The sequence below is a fragment of the Netta rufina genome (assembly GCF_964035555.1).
Source record: "Netta rufina genome assembly, chromosome: 21".
NCBI classification, from domain to species: domain Eukaryota; kingdom Metazoa; phylum Chordata; class Aves; order Anseriformes; family Anatidae; genus Netta; species Netta rufina.
In genome coordinates, this window is record NC_140145.1 from 6,839,537 (window position 1) to 6,858,496 (window position 18,960).

General features: G+C 63.4%; 2 protein-coding genes across 4 annotated transcripts; one reads left to right on the plus strand and one right to left on the minus strand.

Annotated features, from left to right (window-relative positions):
- Positions 1–1,406: 1,406 nt before the first annotated feature.
- Positions 1,407–5,744, minus strand: LOC311217684 (uncharacterized protein; the record flags this gene model as incomplete). Its single annotated transcript, XM_084299937.1, has 5 exons — positions 1,407–1,676; positions 2,620–2,675; positions 3,105–3,227; positions 5,259–5,406; positions 5,739–5,744. The coding sequence occupies 5 exons, from the start codon at positions 5,742–5,744 to the stop codon at positions 1,557–1,559; spliced, it is 453 nt and encodes a 150-aa protein (XP_084156063.1). The 3' UTR covers positions 1,407–1,556.
- On the plus strand, positions 5,650–18,513 carry WDR81 (WD repeat domain 81). 3 transcript variants are annotated; one of them, XM_084299674.1, is made up of 11 exons: positions 5,650–5,787; positions 6,815–10,405; positions 10,780–10,887; positions 10,995–11,185; positions 13,090–13,280; positions 13,559–13,724; positions 13,899–14,064; positions 14,390–15,088; positions 15,268–15,413; positions 15,616–15,795; positions 16,719–18,513. In XM_084299674.1, exons 2-11 carry the CDS (start codon positions 6,826–6,828, stop codon positions 17,043–17,045), a joined length of 5,754 nt encoding a protein of 1,917 aa, XP_084155800.1. In that variant the 5' UTR covers positions 5,650–5,787; positions 6,815–6,825; the 3' UTR covers positions 17,046–18,513. The 3 variants fall into 3 exon arrangements, with proteins under 3 accessions (XP_084155800.1, XP_084155801.1, XP_084155802.1); XM_084299675.1 differs by having other exon boundaries at positions 5,674–5,787; positions 6,786–10,405; XM_084299676.1 differs by having other exon boundaries at positions 5,674–5,787; positions 6,818–10,405.
- Positions 18,514–18,960: the final 447 nt, after the last annotated feature.

Genomic DNA, 18,960 nt, shown 5'->3' on the forward strand with positions numbered 1-18,960 from the left:
GACACCTCCTGATTTAGGAAAGCTGACCTGAAATACTGCGGTTTCACCTTCCTGACCTCAGGGGGCTCGGTGCTGCACAGGGGCAATTCTCTACCCCAAAACAGCCACAGCTTCCCGGGCAAAAGGCTGGGTTTGGGTAGAGCACATCAGTCCTTCATGGTGATGGGAGGAAGCAGCAAAGCCAAGCACTCCCCGTGAGCTGAGACACCCTGCTGCAATGCACGGGAGGGGGGCACAGCCCAGGAGCTTCTCCTCCTTGCCCTCGGGCTGCCCTGAATACTCTCACCATCCCTTTTAGCCCCTCTCAGTGCACTCCAGGGTGTGATGAGCAGGTGCCAGCTCTTTCGGATGAGCTCGAAGCAGCTGGGGTGGAAGAGCCCGGCTCGCCTCAAGCCAGAGGTGTGCTTCCATCCCCACCCAAGGGTGCTCAGCCACCCCGTTCTCTCCCGGTGACGCTGACCCCAAAGAAACTCGGCTTCTCGTAGCCACCACCACGCACACACCGAGCACAGCAGCTTTTAATCAGCACGAAGGACGCTGCGACGACAGATTTTTTCCCCATTTAGGTGCCAAAATTCGGTAGCGGCCCTGCTGTGGGCACCCAGCCTGTTGAAATTGTGCAGCCGTATTTCAGCACAAGGCCATTTCCCCTTGTGCAGGTGCCCAGCACCCTGCGGGAGAGGCCACCTCCAGCAGGCTCCCAGGAGCCCTCCTTGGGCTCGCCCGTGGACATTTCACCCAGCACCAGGGCACGGGGCGAGATCCACTGGGGAAAAGGTGAGCAGGGAGCTGCATGAGGCCAAAGGAAATCCTCCATCATCACAGAGCAGCTCCCTTTTAGGGGCTTTTTTCCACCTCTGCCCCACAGAGAAGCAGAGCCTGGACCACAGCTGAACCAAAAAGGTTTCACCCAGACCTCTCCAGAGCTGCCACAACCCCACACACACACAGCTCCAGCCAGGAGGGCACAGCTCAGCAGCGCCCAGCCCGCACCCTAAATCCCTGAGGCCCTGGTGCTGCCCTACAGGGCTGGCAGCAGGCGGGCACCCAGCCCGGGGTGGCCGTTCCCGAGCAGCCATCTGGGGCCATGCGTGACTCGGCCCTGAGTCAGCGGCTCCGCAGGGCCCTGCCCCCGGCACACCCAGCCATGAAAAGGGCAGCGTGAGCCAGCTCCGGCCCGCTGCCGGGTTTTTTGTGAGGGTAATCCCGCTGCCGTGGCATGGCACCGCAGGTCAACCCCCTGTGGGACAGCTCCGATGCCACCACCCCGTCCCTGCCACCCCACGGGGACAGCTCGCGGTCCGCAGCCGCCACCGGGCAGGTCCTGAGCCCACCCGGGCACCCCGCAGGTAACAAAGATCCTACAAACGAGCTGTGGAGGAAAACTGAAAGTTTAATGCCTCTTTCTGAGCCTTCTCCTGCTGTCCCAGCTCAACGCCACCCCCCCCGGCAGGCAGGGACACCCCGCTCCCCGTTTTACAGCCCCGTTTTTACAGCTCCTCCAGCCACGGCTCTGCCTGGATGCTGCCAGCTGCGCTCTTCATCCCCGCCCTTCCTCATCCTCGGCTCTCAGAGGGGTGAGCCCGCAGGACGCCGCTGATCCCGGTCCCTCGGGTGCACCTCGGTGACGAGAAGAGAGGGGCTGCATTCAACAGTTCTTCAACTGGCAGCTTTAGCTACTAGAAGAGGACATAAAGCTTGCCACTGAAGAACTGGTGCTGGGCAGCCAGGAGCAGGGCAGCGGGGCGGCAGCTGGGGAGGGAAGAAAGGTGTCAGAAATGGGATCGACGGCGCAGGGATCCCGCCCAGCCCAGCTGCTCCCCACCTTCACCCACATCCCGGGGTCTCCCCACGCCCCAGGGGACACGGAGGGGACATGGAAGCAGCTCTGAGCTCCCTCCATCCCTCCTCTCCCCCGCCCCAGGGCCCTGATCCATCACCTTCACTCAGGAATGGGGACATCCCAGGGTCTCCCCAAGCCCCAGGGGACACAGAGGGGACACAGAAGCAGCTCCGAGCTCCCCCCATCCCTGCTCTCCCCCATCCCAAAGCCCCAACCCACCACCTTTGCTCAAGAGGGAGACATTCCCGGGTCTCCCCCAGCCCCAGGGGACACGGAGGCAGCTCCAAACTCCCCCCAGCCCTCCTTTCCCCCACCCCAGAGCCCTGATTCACCACCTTCGATTGGGGAGGGGACATCCCAGGGCCTCCCCCAGCCCCAGGGGACACAGAGGGGACACAGAGGCAGCTCCAAACACCCCCCAGCCCTCCTTTCCCCCACCCCAGGGCCCTGATCCATCACCTTCACTTTTGGGGTGACATCCCAGGGTTTTCCCCACCCCCAGGGGACACGGAGGGGACCCGGAGGCAGCTCGGATCTCCCCCTACCCCTCCCCTTTCCCGCAGCAGGACCTGGGGCACCCGCAGCCAGCCCCACACCACGCAGGAACCCGAGGCCAATTCCCGCTGGGAACCGAGCCACACGGAAACCCGCTCCCACCGCACCGGGGCTGCGAGGCCACCGTGGGGGGGGGGGGACACGGGGACGATAATGGGGACGGGGACAACGGGGACAACGGGGGCAGCAGGTACAGGTTACGGCGTTCCCCGGCCTCTCACCTCAGGCATCCGCGCGCTGGCAGGGTCCCACCTGGCCGGGGGCCAGCCGCCGCCGCCTGCCAAGGAAGACACTTCGTCAGCCGCCGCCGCCGCCGAGGGGAATTTGGGGAGCGCAGGAGCCCTTCAACAACCCCCCCCATGAGCCCCGAGCCCCTCCTTTTCTCCCTTTCCCCCCTCCCTTTTCTAATTTGGGGGAAAAAAATCCCGTTTTCTGCCCCCCTAAAATCTCTCAGTGCCTCCCCAGCCCCAATTTTGGGGATTCCGCCGGCCCTCCCAAGCAGCCGGCTGAGATTTGGGGGAAAAGGGCGTTAATTCGGGGTCGGGACCACCCTGGGGAACGCACCCCGCTGCCCCTCAGCATCCTCCCGCCGCCCCCTTTTTCCCCCATCTTTAACCCCAAAAATAAGGGATTTGGGGCTCGAGGCTGAACCCCACGGATGGGGGTGCCCCAGGGGGGGGTCCCAGTGGGGTCGGGGGGTGCTCACCGGGTTTTGGGGTGGTGGCGGAGGGGCCGGGGGGGGGGGTGGCGGCGGGGCCCGGCGGGGAGATGCCGCACATTCCTGGCGTGCCGGGTCCATCTGCTCCGGATTCCAGCGCCGGTCCCGGCCCTGCTCCACCCCCGCCGGGGCCGTGAATCAGCACCGGGAAGGGGAAAACGGGGCGGGGGGGGGGGGGGAGGATAAAAAGGGGAAAAAAAGAGGAAAAAAAACGGGGAGGGAGGGAGGAAAGGAGGCCGGGACCGGGGTTACCGGGGAAGGGGCACCGAGACCGGGCTCCCCCAGCCCACCCCAACCCCCCCCAGGAGCCATGGGGAGCCCCGGGGGTGCTCGGTGCACCCCCCCCGGTGCTGTGCCCGCCGTGGGGGTCCCCTCCCGGTTCTCCCCCCCCCCCCCTCTGCCGGTAACCGGTGCCCCCCCCCTCCCCCCTCTCCTCCCCACCCCCTCCGTTCCCCGGGATGCTCCCGCTCCGTGCCCCCCAGGGCAAAGTCTGCCCCGCCCGGCCCCGTGCTGAAGGTCACCCCCGGGGGGGCCGGGCACAGCCCAGAGCGGCCCCGCCCGCCCCTTCTCGGTACCGGGCACAGCTCCCCGGTACCGACACCGGCACCGACACCCGCACCCCGCCCGTTAAACCCCACCGTGAGGGGGCTGCGGGGCGGCTCGGGACCGAGCTGGGCCCTCCCGGTGCCCCCCCGGTTCCTCCCCCGGTGCCCTCCCGGTTCCCCTTCACCCCCCCCATAGGGAAGGTGACCTTCCCGGTACGGCACCGGGAGCACCGGGGCTCCCTCAAAACCCAGCCCCGGGCGGGACCCACCTGAGTGCGAGCCGCTCCCGGCGCCCCCGCTCCCGGTGCCCCCCGCTCCGGTTGGGTTCAGCCCCGACACCTCCCAACCCCCCCCCCCCCTCCCGGCTCCGCCGCCGCCGCCGCCGCCGCCTGGGCCGGGCCCGCGGAGCCATGACGCAGCCACCCACCGGCCACGCCCCCTCACCGCCCCGGCCACGCCCACCTCTCCGCCCCCGCCCAATAGGCAGCCGGCTCTGCCCGCCGCTCGGCCAATCGCTGCGCACAGCCGGCTCTTCGCCCCGCCCACCCGGCTCGCGGGGTCGGTGCCGGCCGGCCCGGCGGTTGCCTAGGAAACAGGCCACGCCCCCCTCCTCCCCGCCTGCCCGCCGCGGGGCATGCTGGGAGTTGTAGTGCGGCGCGGTGTTCCCAGCATGCCCCGCGTGCTGTGAGTTGGCATTTTCCAGAGGGCGAAGAGGCGGCGGGGGAGGGGAGAGGGGAGCCGGGGGGGGCGGCTTAAAGGGCCCGGCGCCGCTCGGTCCCCGCGGGGCGCGGCGCTGCCTTGCCCCGGCCGCCCCCTCCCTGCGTGCCGGGGCGGCGCCTTTAAGGGCTGGCGCCGGCCGCTTCCCAGAAGTTGCCTCAAGTCGGCAGCCAATCATAAGTGAGCGCCGGGGGCCGCCAGCCAATGGGAGCGCGGCGGGGGCGGGGCGGCGCGAACCCGCCTGACCCCGCGGCTTGGCAGCACGGCGCGATGACTGGACAACTTCTTTAAAGGGGCCGCGCCCCCACCCCTCACTGTGGGGCCCCCCGGAGCGGGCCGGGCCCTAGCGCCCGCCGCGACCCCGCGGGAGGTCTCGGAGCCTTCCCCCAGCCCCAGCAGCGGCCGCCGCCAGGCGCCGGGCTGGGTGCGGGGGGAGCGGCGCGGCCCCTTTAAGGCCGCCCCCTGCCCTTCGCCCCAGTAACAGCTGATTGCCGCGCGCGGGGGGGCGGCGGGCCAATGGGCTGCCTGCACGTCCCGCCCACGTGACTCCCACGCGGCGCTGCCCGGCGGGAGCCTCCCGCCGCCTTAAAGGGGCCGCGCGGGGCTGGAGGGAGGAGGGGAACCGGGACCGGCTGCGGGGCTGCTCCCGGAGCTCGGAGCGGCCCCCGCGGGGCGGGAGGAGGCGGCGGGGCCCTGCGGGGCTCGGGGGGCGGCGGGGCCAGGCAGCGCCCGGCTGCTCCCACGGGGACCGCACCCCCCTCGCCTCACAGCGTTCCCCAGCACCCAGCGCACGGAGCCCCCTCAGGCGGCCGCTGAGCACCCGCGGGGACCCCGGGGGCGGCCTCACCCCTCGCCGCCCCCCCCTCTATTTATCACTCACCTCGGTGGGCCCCACCCGGGGGCCTCCCCTTGGCGCGCGGGGCCCCCTTTAAGGCCGGCTGCCTCGGCGGCGCGCCCGGCTCCAGCTGACAGCCCGGGGGCGCCGCTGACGTCACGGTGACCTCAGCCAATCGCGTCACGCCGCCCGCCTGCCCATATATGGACGGGCTCTTGCGCAACACCCCCCCCCCATAGCCCCCCCCCCTCCCCTCCCGGTATCCCCCCCCCCCCTCTCCCCGCCCCCCCCCCCCGGTGGCGGCCGCTGGGGGGAGCCCGGCCCCAGCCTGGGGGGGGTGCGGAGGGCACGGAGCCTTCCTCCCCCTCCTCCTCCTCCTCCTGGTCCTGCCCCCGCTGCGGGAGCTGCAGCAGCCCCGGGGGGGGCTCCCCGTTGATGTCCCGGGGCGGGGGGGGTCCCGTTGTGCCCCGTTTTTTAACCCCCCCCCTCCATTATCCCGGCCGCATGTGACCGCCGTCACCTGACCAACATGGCCGGGGCCGCCCGCCGCCGCTGAGCCCGCTGCTGCCGCCAGGTAACGCCGGGAACGGCGGCAGCGGGGCCCCCCCCGGCCCTATAACCCCCTCCCGGGCCCTATACGCCCCCCCCCGGCCCTATAACCCCCCCCACCCCATCCCCGTACCCCCCGCACCGGCCCCGTGGCCCCGTTCCCCCCGTGCACCCCCCCCCGGTCTCGTCTCGCCCCCCCCAGGATGGTGGAGGCCCCCCCCAGGGTTTGGGGTCTTTTGGGGTTCTTTGGGGTTCGGGGTTTGCCCCCCCCCGGTGCCGCCTCTCCCTGCTCGCCCCCAGCCCAAAGGGCCCCGGGGGTGCTCGGTGCTGTGGGCCCCCCCCCGTGCTCTCTGATACCGGCACTGCGGCTGCTGAGGGCCCCTTGTGCCCCCCCTACAGCCCCCTGCAGCCCCTCTCGGTCCCTTCTTGGCCCCCTCCATCCTTTCTTGGTTCCCTCCATCCCTTCACAGCCCCTTCTATCCTCTCTCTGTCCCCTTCCCTCCCCCCCGGTCCCCTTCCATCCCTTCTTGGCCCTCTCCATCCCCTCTCGATCCCCCTTCACCCCCTCTCAGTCCCTTCCATCCCCTCTTGGTTCCCCTCTACCCCCTCTCTGTCTCCTTCCATCCCCTGTGTCCCCTCCATCCCTTCACAGCCCCCTCCATCCCCTCTTGGTCCCTTCCATCCCCTGTGTCCCTTCCATCCCCTCTTGGTTCCCCTCCATCCCTTCTCTGTCTCCTTCCATCCACTGTGTCCCCTCCATCCCTTCTTGGTCCCTCTCCATCCCCTCAGCCCCCTCTATCCCCTCTTGGTCCCTTCCATCTGTCCCCTTCCATCCCTTCTTTGTCCCCTTCATCCCCTCTCAGCCCCCTCCATCCCTCCCCAACCCCTCCAGATATCCTCTTAGGCCGAGCCCCTCCAAGCACCTTGGAGAACAAGAGGGAACCGCGGGGGCTCTGGGGGCTCACCGGGACGATTTCGTGCTCCGTGGGGACGATGCCACGCGCTCCCCGTGCTCACCCCCAGCCCTTTTGGGGCTGCCTTCCCTCTCGCAGCAGGAGCCGCCATGGAGGCCTTCCTGCGGAGCGTGGAGAGGGACCTCAACATCGACCGCCGGCAGCTGGCGGCCGCCGCCGAGGGCACGCACGTCACGGCGCTGGTCCCCCAAAAATGGCTGGGCAGCCTGAAGGAGCGCCGCGTGCTGCCCGGCCTGTGCCCCCCGCCCGCCCCCCCGGAGCCGGGGGCACGGGCCCCGCCCCGGCGGGGAGGCTTCGGGGTGGGGCCGGGGGCCCCGCGGCGGGGCCCCCCCAGGGGCGGCAGGCCGCCTCCGCCGGGGGGGGCCACGCGTTCCCTCCCGTGGTTGTCGAGCCCCGAAACGGCGGCCCCGAGGACGCTGCACGGCTTCATGCACCGCGTGGCCTCGCAGAATTACCGCAACCTCTGGGGCCGGGCTCACGGCCGCTACGTGCGGCCCTACCGGCACGCTCACGCGCCGCCCGCCGTGCTGGCCCTCGACGCTCTCCGGGCGGCCCTGCAGAAGGCGTACGGCTGCCCCGTCCTCCCGGTGGGGAAAAACGTGCCCGGAGCTTCCCCCGCTAAGGAGAGCGCGGCGAGGGGCAGCCCCTCCTGCCCCAACGTCCTGCAGGCCGAGGCGCTGCTGGAGTCGGCCGAGATGCTGTACGTCGTCTACCCCTACGTGCAGTACTGCCTGCACGACATCGTGACCTTCAGCCCGGCCAAGCTGACCAACAGCCACGCCAAAATCCTCTTCCTCCTCTTCCACGTGCTGCAGGCCATGAGGGCCTGTCACCAGGCGGGGCTGGCTTGCGGTGCCTTCTCCCTGCACGACGTGGCGGTGGATGAGAAGCTCTGCAGCCGGCTCCGGGTGAATTTCAGGGAGTACGAGGGGCCCGGGAAGGAGGAAGCCAACGTGGAGGCTGGGTTGGAGAGGCTGAGCGAGCAAAACGGCACCGGGGCACGAGAGGAGGCGGTGAGGTGCTCCACCTGCCAGAAGGAGCTCCGGGACCTGGTGTTGCAGTGGGTTCACGGGCGGGTGAGCAACTTCGACTACTTGATGCGTTTAAACAGCTTGGCTGGGAGGAGAATGGGAGACCCCAACTACCACCCGGTTCTCCCCTGGGTGGTGGACTTCACCACCAAAAACGGCAAGTTCAGGGACCTGAGGAAATCCAAATTCCGCCTCAACAAGGGGGACAAGCAGCTGGACTTCACCTACGAGATGACCAAGCAGGCGTTCGTGGCTGGCGGGTCAAGCGGGGAGCAGCTCCACGTCCCCCACCACATCTCCGACGTCCTCTCGGATATCACCTACTACGTGTACACGGCTCGGAGGACGCCCAAGTCGGTGCTGTGCTGCCACGTCAGGTCCCAGTGGGAGCCCAACGAGTACCCGGCCAGCATGGAGCGCATGCAGAGCTGGACCCCGGACGAGTGCATCCCGGAGTTTTATACCGACCCCTCCATCTTCCGATCCATCCACCCGGACATGCCCGACCTGGACGTGCCGTCGTGGTGCAGCTCCTACGAGGAGTTCATCGAAGTCCACCGCATGCTGCTGGAGAGCCGGGAGGTGTCTCAGGACCTCCACCACTGGATCGACCTCACTTTCGGGTACAAGCTGCTGGGGAAGGACGCCGTCAAGGAGAAGAACGTCTGCCTCCACCTGGTAGACAACCACACGCACCTGACCACCTACGGGGTGGTGCAGCTCTTTGACCAGCCCCACCCCAGGCGCATGGTGGGACCTGCCTACACGCCCGCCGAAGCTCCGGCCATCGCTCGGCCCTTGCTCCAGAACATCAGGGAGGCTGTGGTTTTGGAGGACATCCAGGGCCCGGTGACCGACGCAGTGAACGGGCTGGTCCTGGAGGCTACTCCCAGCGAAACCACCTGGGCCGGCGAGAAATCCGTCGGCGGTGAGGATGATTTAGAGCAAGGCACGGAGGCTCTGGATTCGATTTCTGCACCAGGCAGGGCTCCCGATCAGCCCTGCCCCGCCGTGCCTGCAGCACAGCCCGCTGCCCTCCCTGCTTATGCTGCTGAAGGCAAAGCCTCGGGGGTCCGGCCCCTCCGCCGGAGCAAGGCGGGTGCTGTGGATCAGGCCGACAGGGAGGAGGTGAAGATCTCCCTGCCCGAAGGCTTCAATCCTCTCCAGGCCTTGGAAGAGCTGGAGAAATTGGACAATTTCTTAGTGAAAGGCTTGAGCAGCGAGATGCAGCTGATGGAGCAGCCCTGGGAGGAGCCGCTGCTGGGTCTCTCGGACCTCTTCCAGCGGGACATGCAGGCGCTGGGCATTCTGGTGGCCGAGATCATCTTTGCGCCGAGGATTCGCCCCTCGAAGCCCGACGCGTCCCTGCTGGAGCGGTTCCTGATGGTGCGCAACCTGTGCCGCTACCACCCCAAGGAGATCCCGGCCCCGCTCCAGCACGTGCTGCACGTCCTGCTGCAGCTCAGCGTGCCCGTGGAGAAGCTTCTCAAGCCCAGGCTGGGCAAGGGCACGGTGCAGCTCTTTGAGTACAAACCCATCTCCCAGGGCCTGCCCCCGCCGTGTCCCACGCAGCTCCTCAGTCCCTTCAGCTCCATCGTCCCCTTCCCCACCTACTTCCCAGCCCTGCACAAGTTCATCTTCACCTACCAGGCGAAGAAGGTGGAGGATGAAGGTGAGGGCCGGGAGCTCGTTTTCCAGCTGTGGCAGCAGCTGGAGGGGATCCTTTCCGAAATCACTCCCGAAGGCTTGGAGATCCTCCTGCCCTTCGTATTGTCCCTGATGTCCGAGGAGAACACCGCTGTCTACGCGGCGTGGTATCTCTTTGAGCCTATCGCCAAATCCCTCGGCCCAAAGAACGCCAATAAATACCTGCTCAAGCCACTGATCGGCGCGTACGAGACCCCCTGCTACCGCCACGGCAGGTTCTACCTCTACACGGACTGCTTCGTGGCCCAGCTGATCGTGCGCCTGGGCTTGCAGTCCTTCCTCCTCAACCTGCTGCCCCACATCCTGCAGATCCTCGTCGGCATCGAGAGCTCGCGGGAGGAGAGCAAATCCCTCCTCGGCGCGGCCGAGGACGACGAGAGCGGAGGGGGCAGCCCGGTGTCGTGCGTGTTCGGGGAGGAGATCAAAATGGACGTGGAGCACGGCTCCGCCGCCCTCGACCTCCTCGACTACACCTCCGGCGTCAGCTTCCACGACCAGGCCTACCTGCCCGAGGGCGAGGATTTCCAGAGCGGTCTCTACGTCGGGGAGTCCCTGCAGCCGCAGGAGCAGGAGCTGCTGAGCCTGGGGAGGCTGAGCGACAAGAGCAGCGCCAGCGAGGTGTCGCTGGGCGAGGACAGAGCCGCCGACGGGGACTCGCAGAAGGACAAGAGCAGCCTCAAGTCCGTGGACAGCAGCCAGGACCTGAAGCAGAGCGAGGAGTCGGAGGAGGAGGAGGAGGAGCACGAGGACGAGGAGCACGAGGACGCAGCGGTCGAGGCGGAGCTGGCGGTGGCCGTGGATGCCGGCGCCGCTGGGGACGCTGGCGCCTCCGTGGATGTCACCCTGGCTGATGACAGCAGCGAGCCGGAGGATGGGGAGGGAGAGGAGCTGCCGGACCACTCGGATGACAAAGAGCAGAGCATACTCCTGGGTAAGGCCCTGCTGGGGTTTGGGCTCTCTGCTGGGTGTGGCAAAAAAAAACAGAAAAGCAGCGAGGGGGAGAAGGGGGGAGCCAGACCTGCCGTGGAGAGGTGGATTCAGATTTGGGGGTGTCTCTTGTCCCATCTCAGGGACGGTGATGAAACCACCCTAAAGGTCCGATCCCGCTGAAGTGTGTGGACCTGGCACGGCTTTGGGGCTGCAGCAGGAGGTGTTTTGGGGTGAAAGCACAGCTTTCTGCAATTTGCCAACAAACCAGAGACCCGGGGAGCCACCTGCGGGGCGGGCAGGGCCTGGGACGCGCCGGGTGATAACTAATCTGTGCCTCGCCGGGCTCTGGCCTTGCGACTGTTTGTTGTTTTGCAGACACGGCCTGTAAGATGGTGAGGTGGCTCTCGGCCAAGCTGGGCCCCACCGTCACCTCCCGCTTCATCGCCAGGAACCTGCTCCGTCTGCTCACGTCCTGCTACGTGGGTAAGGTCTGCTCCTCACAGCCCGGGGTCCCCGGGGTGGGCTCTGCCGGGTGCCTCGTGGCTGGGGCTTAGCCTGCTGCTTCAGCTCGTGGTGTTGTCTCCGGGCAGGCCCCACCAGGCAGCAATTTGTACCGAGCAGCGATGAGAACGGTCCCCTGAGCACGGGAAATATCTACCAGAAGCGGCCGGTGCTGGGAGATCAGGTGTCCAAGCCGGTGCTGGCCTGCCTGGTGCACGTGGCGTACCTGTACGGAGAGCCTGTCCTCACCTACCAGTACCTGCCCTACATCAGCTACCTGGTTAGTATCGCCTTCTCCTCCTCTTCTGGTCTGTGTCGGGGTGGGAGCTTTGTCCAGGTGGCTGAGGAGGGGAGAGGATGCACGGAAAATGCACTCCAGCCTCCTTCGTGAGAGCTGTGCTCAGCTGAATTCCCCCTGGGTCAGCGAGGGCTGAGCAGATCTCAATGTCAGAGCGTGCAGCAGCCTTGGCTGGGAAGGGGCTGTGCTGGTGCAGCCAGGAGCAATGCCTTGACCCCCTGCCACGAGCTCCAGGCTGCTTCCAGCCCAGGGCACGGCTGTGCACATGGGATTTGCTGCTCAGCGAGCCCAGGCCCCCGCGGATTTGCACCGAGCTGCAGGCTGCCGCAGCCCTTCCTTCCCCATTTCGGCAGTGGGCTTTCCCCGTCAGACCTCTTGCAGAGAAAAATATTCTCTTCTGCTTTACGGGGCGAGCACGCTGAGATGGAGCTGTGACAACGGGCAGGCAGACTGTGGTGGGATCGTTGGGGTGAGTGGTTTTACAAGGGATAGGCAGGGGAGGTGTCAAAGGAGTTTTTTTCATCCATATAAAAAAGCACTGGCGAGACTTCGAAACTTTTCATTTTGAAATTCTTAGCTGCATAGCAAGAAGAAAGTGTGTGTGTGTGATGCAGCTGCTTGAAAAACAAACCATTTGACATCTTTTTTTCCTTTTTTTTTTTTTTTTTTTGAATGGTTTAAGCAGGCTTATTTTTTCGCATTGCTCCTTTTTAGCGGTTAGAAACACTCGGGCTACTGCTTGTTGTTCGAATGGAAAACCTCAATGGCTTTCGGATCGTTTCAACTCGCAGGGAAGGAGGCCACAGCTGCTCAGTTAAAGAAAACAAACAAAAAAAAAAGCGCTGTCAGTTTTTCCAGCGTGGAAGGGGAGATTTTTAAGAGGGGGGGGGGGGGGGGAGGAAAAAAATCCTGTGTTTTTCAGCAAAATCACTCTCCACCCAACTGCGCTCGCGGCTCCAGCTGTGCTGCTGTGCTGTGCTCAAGTTATTGCTCGGGGGTGATGGGGAGATGAACGCTCCTGTGAATAGCGTTTGGCAACCCAATATAAAAGCACTGAAAGCAGAGGGGTCACAACTAGGATAAAGTCAGTCCTTCCCGGAGGATTTGGCAGCTATTTTGCGAGGGGAAGAGCCTCTGCGATGAGCTGGAAGATGGCAGGTGTACAAGAAGTGTAGTGGAAACCGGGAATTGTTTGCGGGTTTTGTTATTAACTCTCTTCTCCTGGGCGTTTGGTTTGTCTAGGAGTTAGGAAAGAGAATCCAGACAAACCTTTTAGTCTTGCTGCTGGCACCGCGAGCTGCTTGGCGTTGCTGTAACCACCACGGGCACGACCTCAGCAAAAAAGGATGCGCTCCTCTGCCTCGAGGAGCTGTTAGCAGCTGGGTTTCTCGAAGCTGGCAGGTTTGCCCGGGCTTTGTGCCTTGGATCTTTTCATGCAAGGACAGTTCCTCAGCAGCCTGCGCATCCAGGCGTGACGTGGCATGAGATGAAGGCGCTGGGTCTTGCTGCAAGACGCTCGACATAAGTTCCCCCTCCTCCTGCGCTGCCGAAGGATGCGGTGCCCAGGCTGGTGATGCTCTGGGCCAGTTCACAGTTGTCTGTCTCCCCTCTTGAGTTTCTCAGCCGCCAGGAGCGTTCTGCAGGGAGATGCCCTCCAGAAGACGTGCGCAATTTGGGGCTGTCCGCTCCTCTCCAGGCTCCTTCTTTCTCCTTCCACCTGTCCTTTGGTTCAGGCTCACCCCTCGAGCTCCAGACCTGCGTCGCTGCTCAGGTTCCTCTCCCGCAGGCTGTGGCTGGGGCTGGGCTTTGAGGCTGAGCTCAGGCGATCCTGGGATCACCCTCGATGTGTCCTGCTGGCCCCGGCACTGGAGGGACTCCTTTTGCAGGTCGCACCCGGCGGTGGGTCCGGCGGCGGGCGGCTGAACAGCAGGAAGGAAGCAGGGCTGCTGGCCGCGGTGACGCTGGCGCAGAAGATCGTGGTGTGCCTGTCGGACACCACGCTCATGGACATCCTCCCCAAAATCAGCCAGGAGGTGCTGCTGCCGGTGCTGGGCTTCCTCACTTCACTGGCCGTCGGGTAAGCGCTGCAGTAAGCGGTGTCTTCAGCCACAGCTTGCACAACACAAAATCTGGGGTGTGGAAGTGGTACTGTGATGGTCCGATGATTTTGGGGGATTGTGGGGCTGTTGCTACCCAGGTGTGCACATCCTTGTGCTGGTCCGCAGTGTATGCATAGAGCTTGTGCTGCTGGAGAGCTGATAATGCCTGAAAACGTGATAAGACAGGAGGTGGGAAGCAGAGGAGGGGAAAAGGGATATGTGTAGGACAAGCTGGTAAAATAGATGTCCTCTTCAGTTTCCCCAGCGGTGCCCAGGCCCGCATCGTCCTGTGCGTTAAGACAATCAGCCTCATTGCCTTGATCTGCCTGCGGATCGGGCAGGAGATGGTGCAGCAGCATCTGAGCGACACGGTGAGGAACTTCTTCGGGGCCTTCTCGCTGCTGCAGGAGCTGCAGGACCAGGTCAGTGCTGTGTGAGGTGCTCCTGCCTTCAGCCCTGCGTGCGGCCACTGTAACGTGGGCACAGCTGCCTACACCAGCACCGGTGTCAGCAGCGCCCAGCCCAGGCTGTGTGTGTGTGTCATTATGTGGTGAAATCGTCTGATTTGGGGAATTTCGCTGTTTTCTCCTGTCCAGGGATTGACGGCGGAGTCGCTGAGCAGCTGCGAGGTGCCAGTGATGGAGGTGCCCCTCTCGGATGGGAAGCTGCTGGCCCTGGACCCGGCGGTGCTGATGGAGTTACAGAAGGTGTTTAACCCTGAGATGGCCTACATCACCTACATCCCCTTCTCTTGCTTGCTAGGTACGGCTTGGCTCCCTCCTCCTGGGCTTTGCGAGAGCTCCTCGCTCTGTGCATGTGTGTGCGACCTCAATTCAAGAGAAATCAGAGGGCAGAGGGCTGCTGGGGGAAACTCACAGCTTCTGCGTGGTGGCTTGGTCTGCTTGTGGTGTCGGGAACCCACTGGGACTTGAGGCTGCTTTGGCTGGGAACGGCGTGTTGGCTGCCTGGGGGGGCGTTGTGTTCACGGCCCTGTGCTGCCCCCCCCCCCCGTTCTGTCACTGATGCTGATGGTAGGGGATGAAGGCGAGGAAATCCCTTCCCTGGGAGCCGTGCTGTCTCTTTTCAGGCGATGTCATCCGCACGGTTGTGCCCAACTGCTTGCTGGTTGAGAAGCTGGCCAGCCTCTACCTGGAAAACGTGAACCCAAAGAGCCTGCAGGCGGTTAGCCTCGAGCAAGCGCCGAGCGCGGCGGGCTCGGACCAGGACACGCGAGGGCCCGAGCTGCCCCCCAGCCAGCAGGAGGACAGCCACTCCGGGACTTTCGGCAGCGTGCTGGTGGGGAACCGCATCCAGGTTCCTGTGGACACGCAGAGGGAAGGTCTGGGCTTGCTTCGCCTCGGCGCTGGCGCCGACGGCTTTATGCCGAGCTCGTCCAGCGAGGAAAACGCTCTGAAGCACGAGCTGCCTCGCAGCACCCACATGCTGTGCGGCAACTGGCTGGCCTACTGGCAGTACGAGATCGGGGTGAGCCAGCACGACCCCCGCTTCCACTTCCACCAGATCAAGCTGCAGAGTTTCTCAGGGCATTCGGGGGCCATCAAGTGCGTGGCGCCGCTGGGCAGCGAGGACTTCTTCCTCAGCGGCAGCAAGGACAAAACCGTCCGCCTCTGGCCCCTGTACAACTACGGGGACGGCACCAGCGAGGTGCCGCCGCGGTTCACCTACTCCGAGCACAAGAAGTCTGTCTTCTACGTGAGCCAGCTGGAGGCATCGCAGCACGTGGTGAGCTGCGACGGCACCGTGCACATCTGGGACCAGTTCACAGGTAGGGGCTGGGGGTGAACTGGTCCAGTCCTTAAAGACAGGAAGATTGATTATTGCGTGTTATATACTGAATATTATATAAAAATTTTGATGGATTTTGCTAAAAAACAGAGACTGGATATCTGCCGTGCAGCTTCTCCGTACATTTACTGCTGTAAGTGACCTGTCGTGTTTCCACAGGCAAACTTCTCCGGACTTTTGACGAGTTAGACAACAAGGTCCCCATCACAGCTGTCACCACCATGCCACCTCCCTACCACAGCATCTCCGTGGCCAGTGCAGACTCCGTGCTGCGTTTCATAGACCACAGGAAGCCAGGCCTGCAGGTAGGGAGCCTGTTGCTTTGCAAGCCAGCCTCCTTCAGGCTTCCCCGTGGCTTCCATATGCTTAGTAACGCGATCCTGGCTGGTCCAAAGCCAGCTGAGATGACTCCACAGAAGCCAGCTGTGCCCCAAGGTCTCCTGTCCCCTAAATTCCTAAATCCCCTGGACCTTTAGCCCCTTGGTAACTGGTCTCTCTCTCTTGCAGCATGAGTTTCGCCTGGCCAGTGGGGTGAGCGCCGGGCTCATCCGCTGCTTGGCTGTCAGCCCTAGCGGGCGCAGCGTCATGGCTGGCTTCTCCTCTGGTTTCATCGTGCTGCTGGACACCAGGACGGGACTCATCATGCGGGGGTGGCCTGCCCACGAGGGAGACATCCTGCAGATCAAGGTGAGAGGTTCAGCTGGGGGCAGCGGGGGGCTGCTCCATGGGCCTTGCTGGTCCGTGGAGGGTGTGTGGAGCATCCTGACGTGCTGCTTGGCACAGCTCACCTGCTCCATCCTTCAGGCTTTCCTCCAGCCCTTGCTGTGTCCTTAAGGGGCTGCTCACGCTCTCCTGCCCCATGGTTTGTGCCACAGGCAGGTGCTCTCAGTTCAACCTGTGCTGAAAAGAGATCAGCCCTCCCAAGATCTGTGACGGGGCAGGGAGTATCCACATGTCCTGTGAAGAGGCGAATATGTTGCTTCTCCTCGGGGCTGTCAGCCCCTCTTGGAGAGTGTCGCTCTAATGAGTAACTCTTGTCCATATTTACCCATCCCCAGGGAGCAGCAATGGGGCTCCAGTGTCCTCGACCCAAACGCAGGTTAAGCAAAGTTCACTAGGGTGGGTTGTTTACCCTCTCACTAGCTCTGCTAATAAGCTCTCCAGGCTTCTATCTTAGCAGTGTTTTCTACTGAGAGCTCCCCAATTCCTTGTCCACGAGAAGGAAAATAACTTGGCGGGTGGTTTAACAGAGAGGGGAGACCACGTGAAAATCTCTTTACCCACTGCAGTAGAAAGAGATAATGAATGAGCTGAGTATCAGCAGCTTGTTAAGAAGAGATGCAGCCCATCTCTAGGGCACTTTGCATGGTGCTGGGGGAGTTCACCAGCTACCTGAGAGTCCTGTAGCTTGTGGTGTCCACCTGGACACCTTGTGAATACTGTTCAGTACTCTCAGCTGCTTGGAAGTGTCTGTCCTGGAAGGGGCTGTCCTAGGGGATTGCACTGAGACTGTTGGACTGTTGGCAGCTACCTGCTGGTCTCACTTCCAGGGTGGGTTTGGGAATCTTTACCGCAACAGTGTTGGTTCACTGGTGCTTCATCTCCACCAGGCTGCAGAGGGCAATGTGCTGATCAGCTCCTCTTCGGATCATTCCCTGACCGTCTGGAAGGAACTGGAGCAGAAACCTTTGCACCACTACAAATCCGCATCCGAACCCATCCACGCGTTCGACCTCTACGGCAACGAAGTGGTCACGGGCACCGTGGCCAACAAGATCGGTGTCTACTCCATGCTGGAGTCCTCAGCCCTGCCCATCAGCACGACCAAGCTGAGCTCGGAGAATTTCCGGGGTACTCTGACCAGCCTGGCGGTGCTGCCCACAAAATGCCACCTCCTGCTGGGCTCGGACAACGGCGTGATACGCCTCCTGGCATAGCAGCCCCAGCCCAGGAGCTCGTGGCCGTCCCACAGCTCCGGTTTGTAGAGCTGAAAGCCGGCAGCACCGCTCGCAGAAGAGGCAGGGTTAGGTGTTCCTGAACGGATGGTGCAGGGGGGGAGGTGTACTCATCGGTGAGCACTTGGTAAAGCATCTCTAACCTCTTTCTCTATCTTTAAAAAAAAAGAAAGAAAAAAAAAAAAGAAAATGAAAAGCCATAACTGAGAAACCTCCACTGCTGCTGGGAGAAGTACTGGGTGTTGTAGGTCACTGTCACCCCTGCAGATAGGCCTGGAGCTTTCTGTACCACGTGTGCCTGATCCCCAGGGAACTGTGAGTTGCCCTCCAGAGAAATGTGGACCACGGGTGTCCTCCTTCCTTCCATTAGGGGGTAAGAGGTAGCCCTCGACACGAATACAACAGTTTAGCTGACACGAATAGAAGTTTAGCTACTGCCATCTGCACGTACCCTGCGCACTCCACCCCGACCAACTGAACGGTCTTACTGGGATAGGGTAGGTGGGCACTGCTGTCTGGTGCCAGGCTTCTCCTCCTCCTCTGGTCTGTGGGTTCGAGGCCCAGAGGATGCACTCTGTTAACTCGAGGTTCTGCTGCCCAAGTGGGAGCCTGTTTGGGAGGAGGAGAGGTTAACTGGAGCACTCCTGTTGCCTTACTGGTCCCAGTGCCAGGTAGGAAGGCAGGTCAGCCAAGGCAGGAGCCTCGTGTCTGCTCCACGGGTTCATTTGGGAATGAGCTGCTGCAGAGGGATTGTTTGGGATGTGACCCTCTGGAGAGGCCAGAAGGAGGTGCTTCCAGCAGGGATTTTGCTTCTGGAGTAGAAAGGTGGGGATGGATTGTTGCTGGTTCCTGCCCCGGCAGCACTGCATCCCGTAATTACCAGCGGGGTGAGGAGTGCTGCGTGCTGTGCGTTGGCAGAGGTTCTCAAGCAATTCCCTTTCTCATCCTCTCTCCTCTCTTTTGTGCTGGTGACTCCCGGGGAAGACAGAGCAGCAGAAGGGTGCTCAGTTCTGCCCCTTCTCACAACCCAGCACGGTCCCCTTCTGGCCTCCCCTTTGGGGCAGCACTGTTTGCTCCTACTCCTCTGTAACCCAAAGGTGAGGAGAACGCTCTTTGACCCGGCAGCAGGAGCAGTTGCCTCACTTCTCTTCCAGCGCTTTTCCCATCCATCCTTCAGCCTAAGTCAGAGCCAGTATTGGGGGAATGGGAAGCTCTTGGGCAGAGGAGGAGCCTGCTGTGAGTTGTCCTGGAAGGGGAAAGGGCTTCCCCCAGCTGTCAGTCCCTCCGAGCCAGGGAGCTGGGCAGGCTGCCCTCCGCTTCCAGGAGGGTTGGGGAGCTGAGCGCTTGGTCCTGGCTATCCTGACCCAAGGGGAGCTCTCAGTCCCGCGTTGCCTATTAACCATTTGCAATAGATGTAAATATTTACTTCTAATAAACTCTTTGAAAGAGATGTGCAGAAGTGTCTGGGGGAGTGCTCGGTGCCGGGCTGGGTGCGCTGGGGGGCCCAGGTGGCTCGGTGTGTTGGCTGCAGCTCTGCACTCAGGCACCACTCGTGGTCCTGGACCTGGATGCTGCGAAGATGCCCTGGCCCTAAGGTTGGACTGCTGCACAGGGCTTGGATCTGCTTTCCGAGAGGAAGAAGCTCCCTGTGTTGCAGTGCTACATCCTGAGGGAGTTTTGGGTTGCAGAGCACGGCTCCAGCCCCGTTCCCACTGCCTGGGGTGAGTTTGGAAACCGTGAGCTGGCACGGGGGAAGGATGACTGCAACTGCTGCAATCCTTAGGAACTGTCAGGCTGAGGACGTGGCCGTAGCCCATGCTGGGAATCATCACTTATTTCTGCATGCGGCACAAAACGGGACAGCACTGCTGGAGTTCTGCCTGTCCCCGGGACTTTT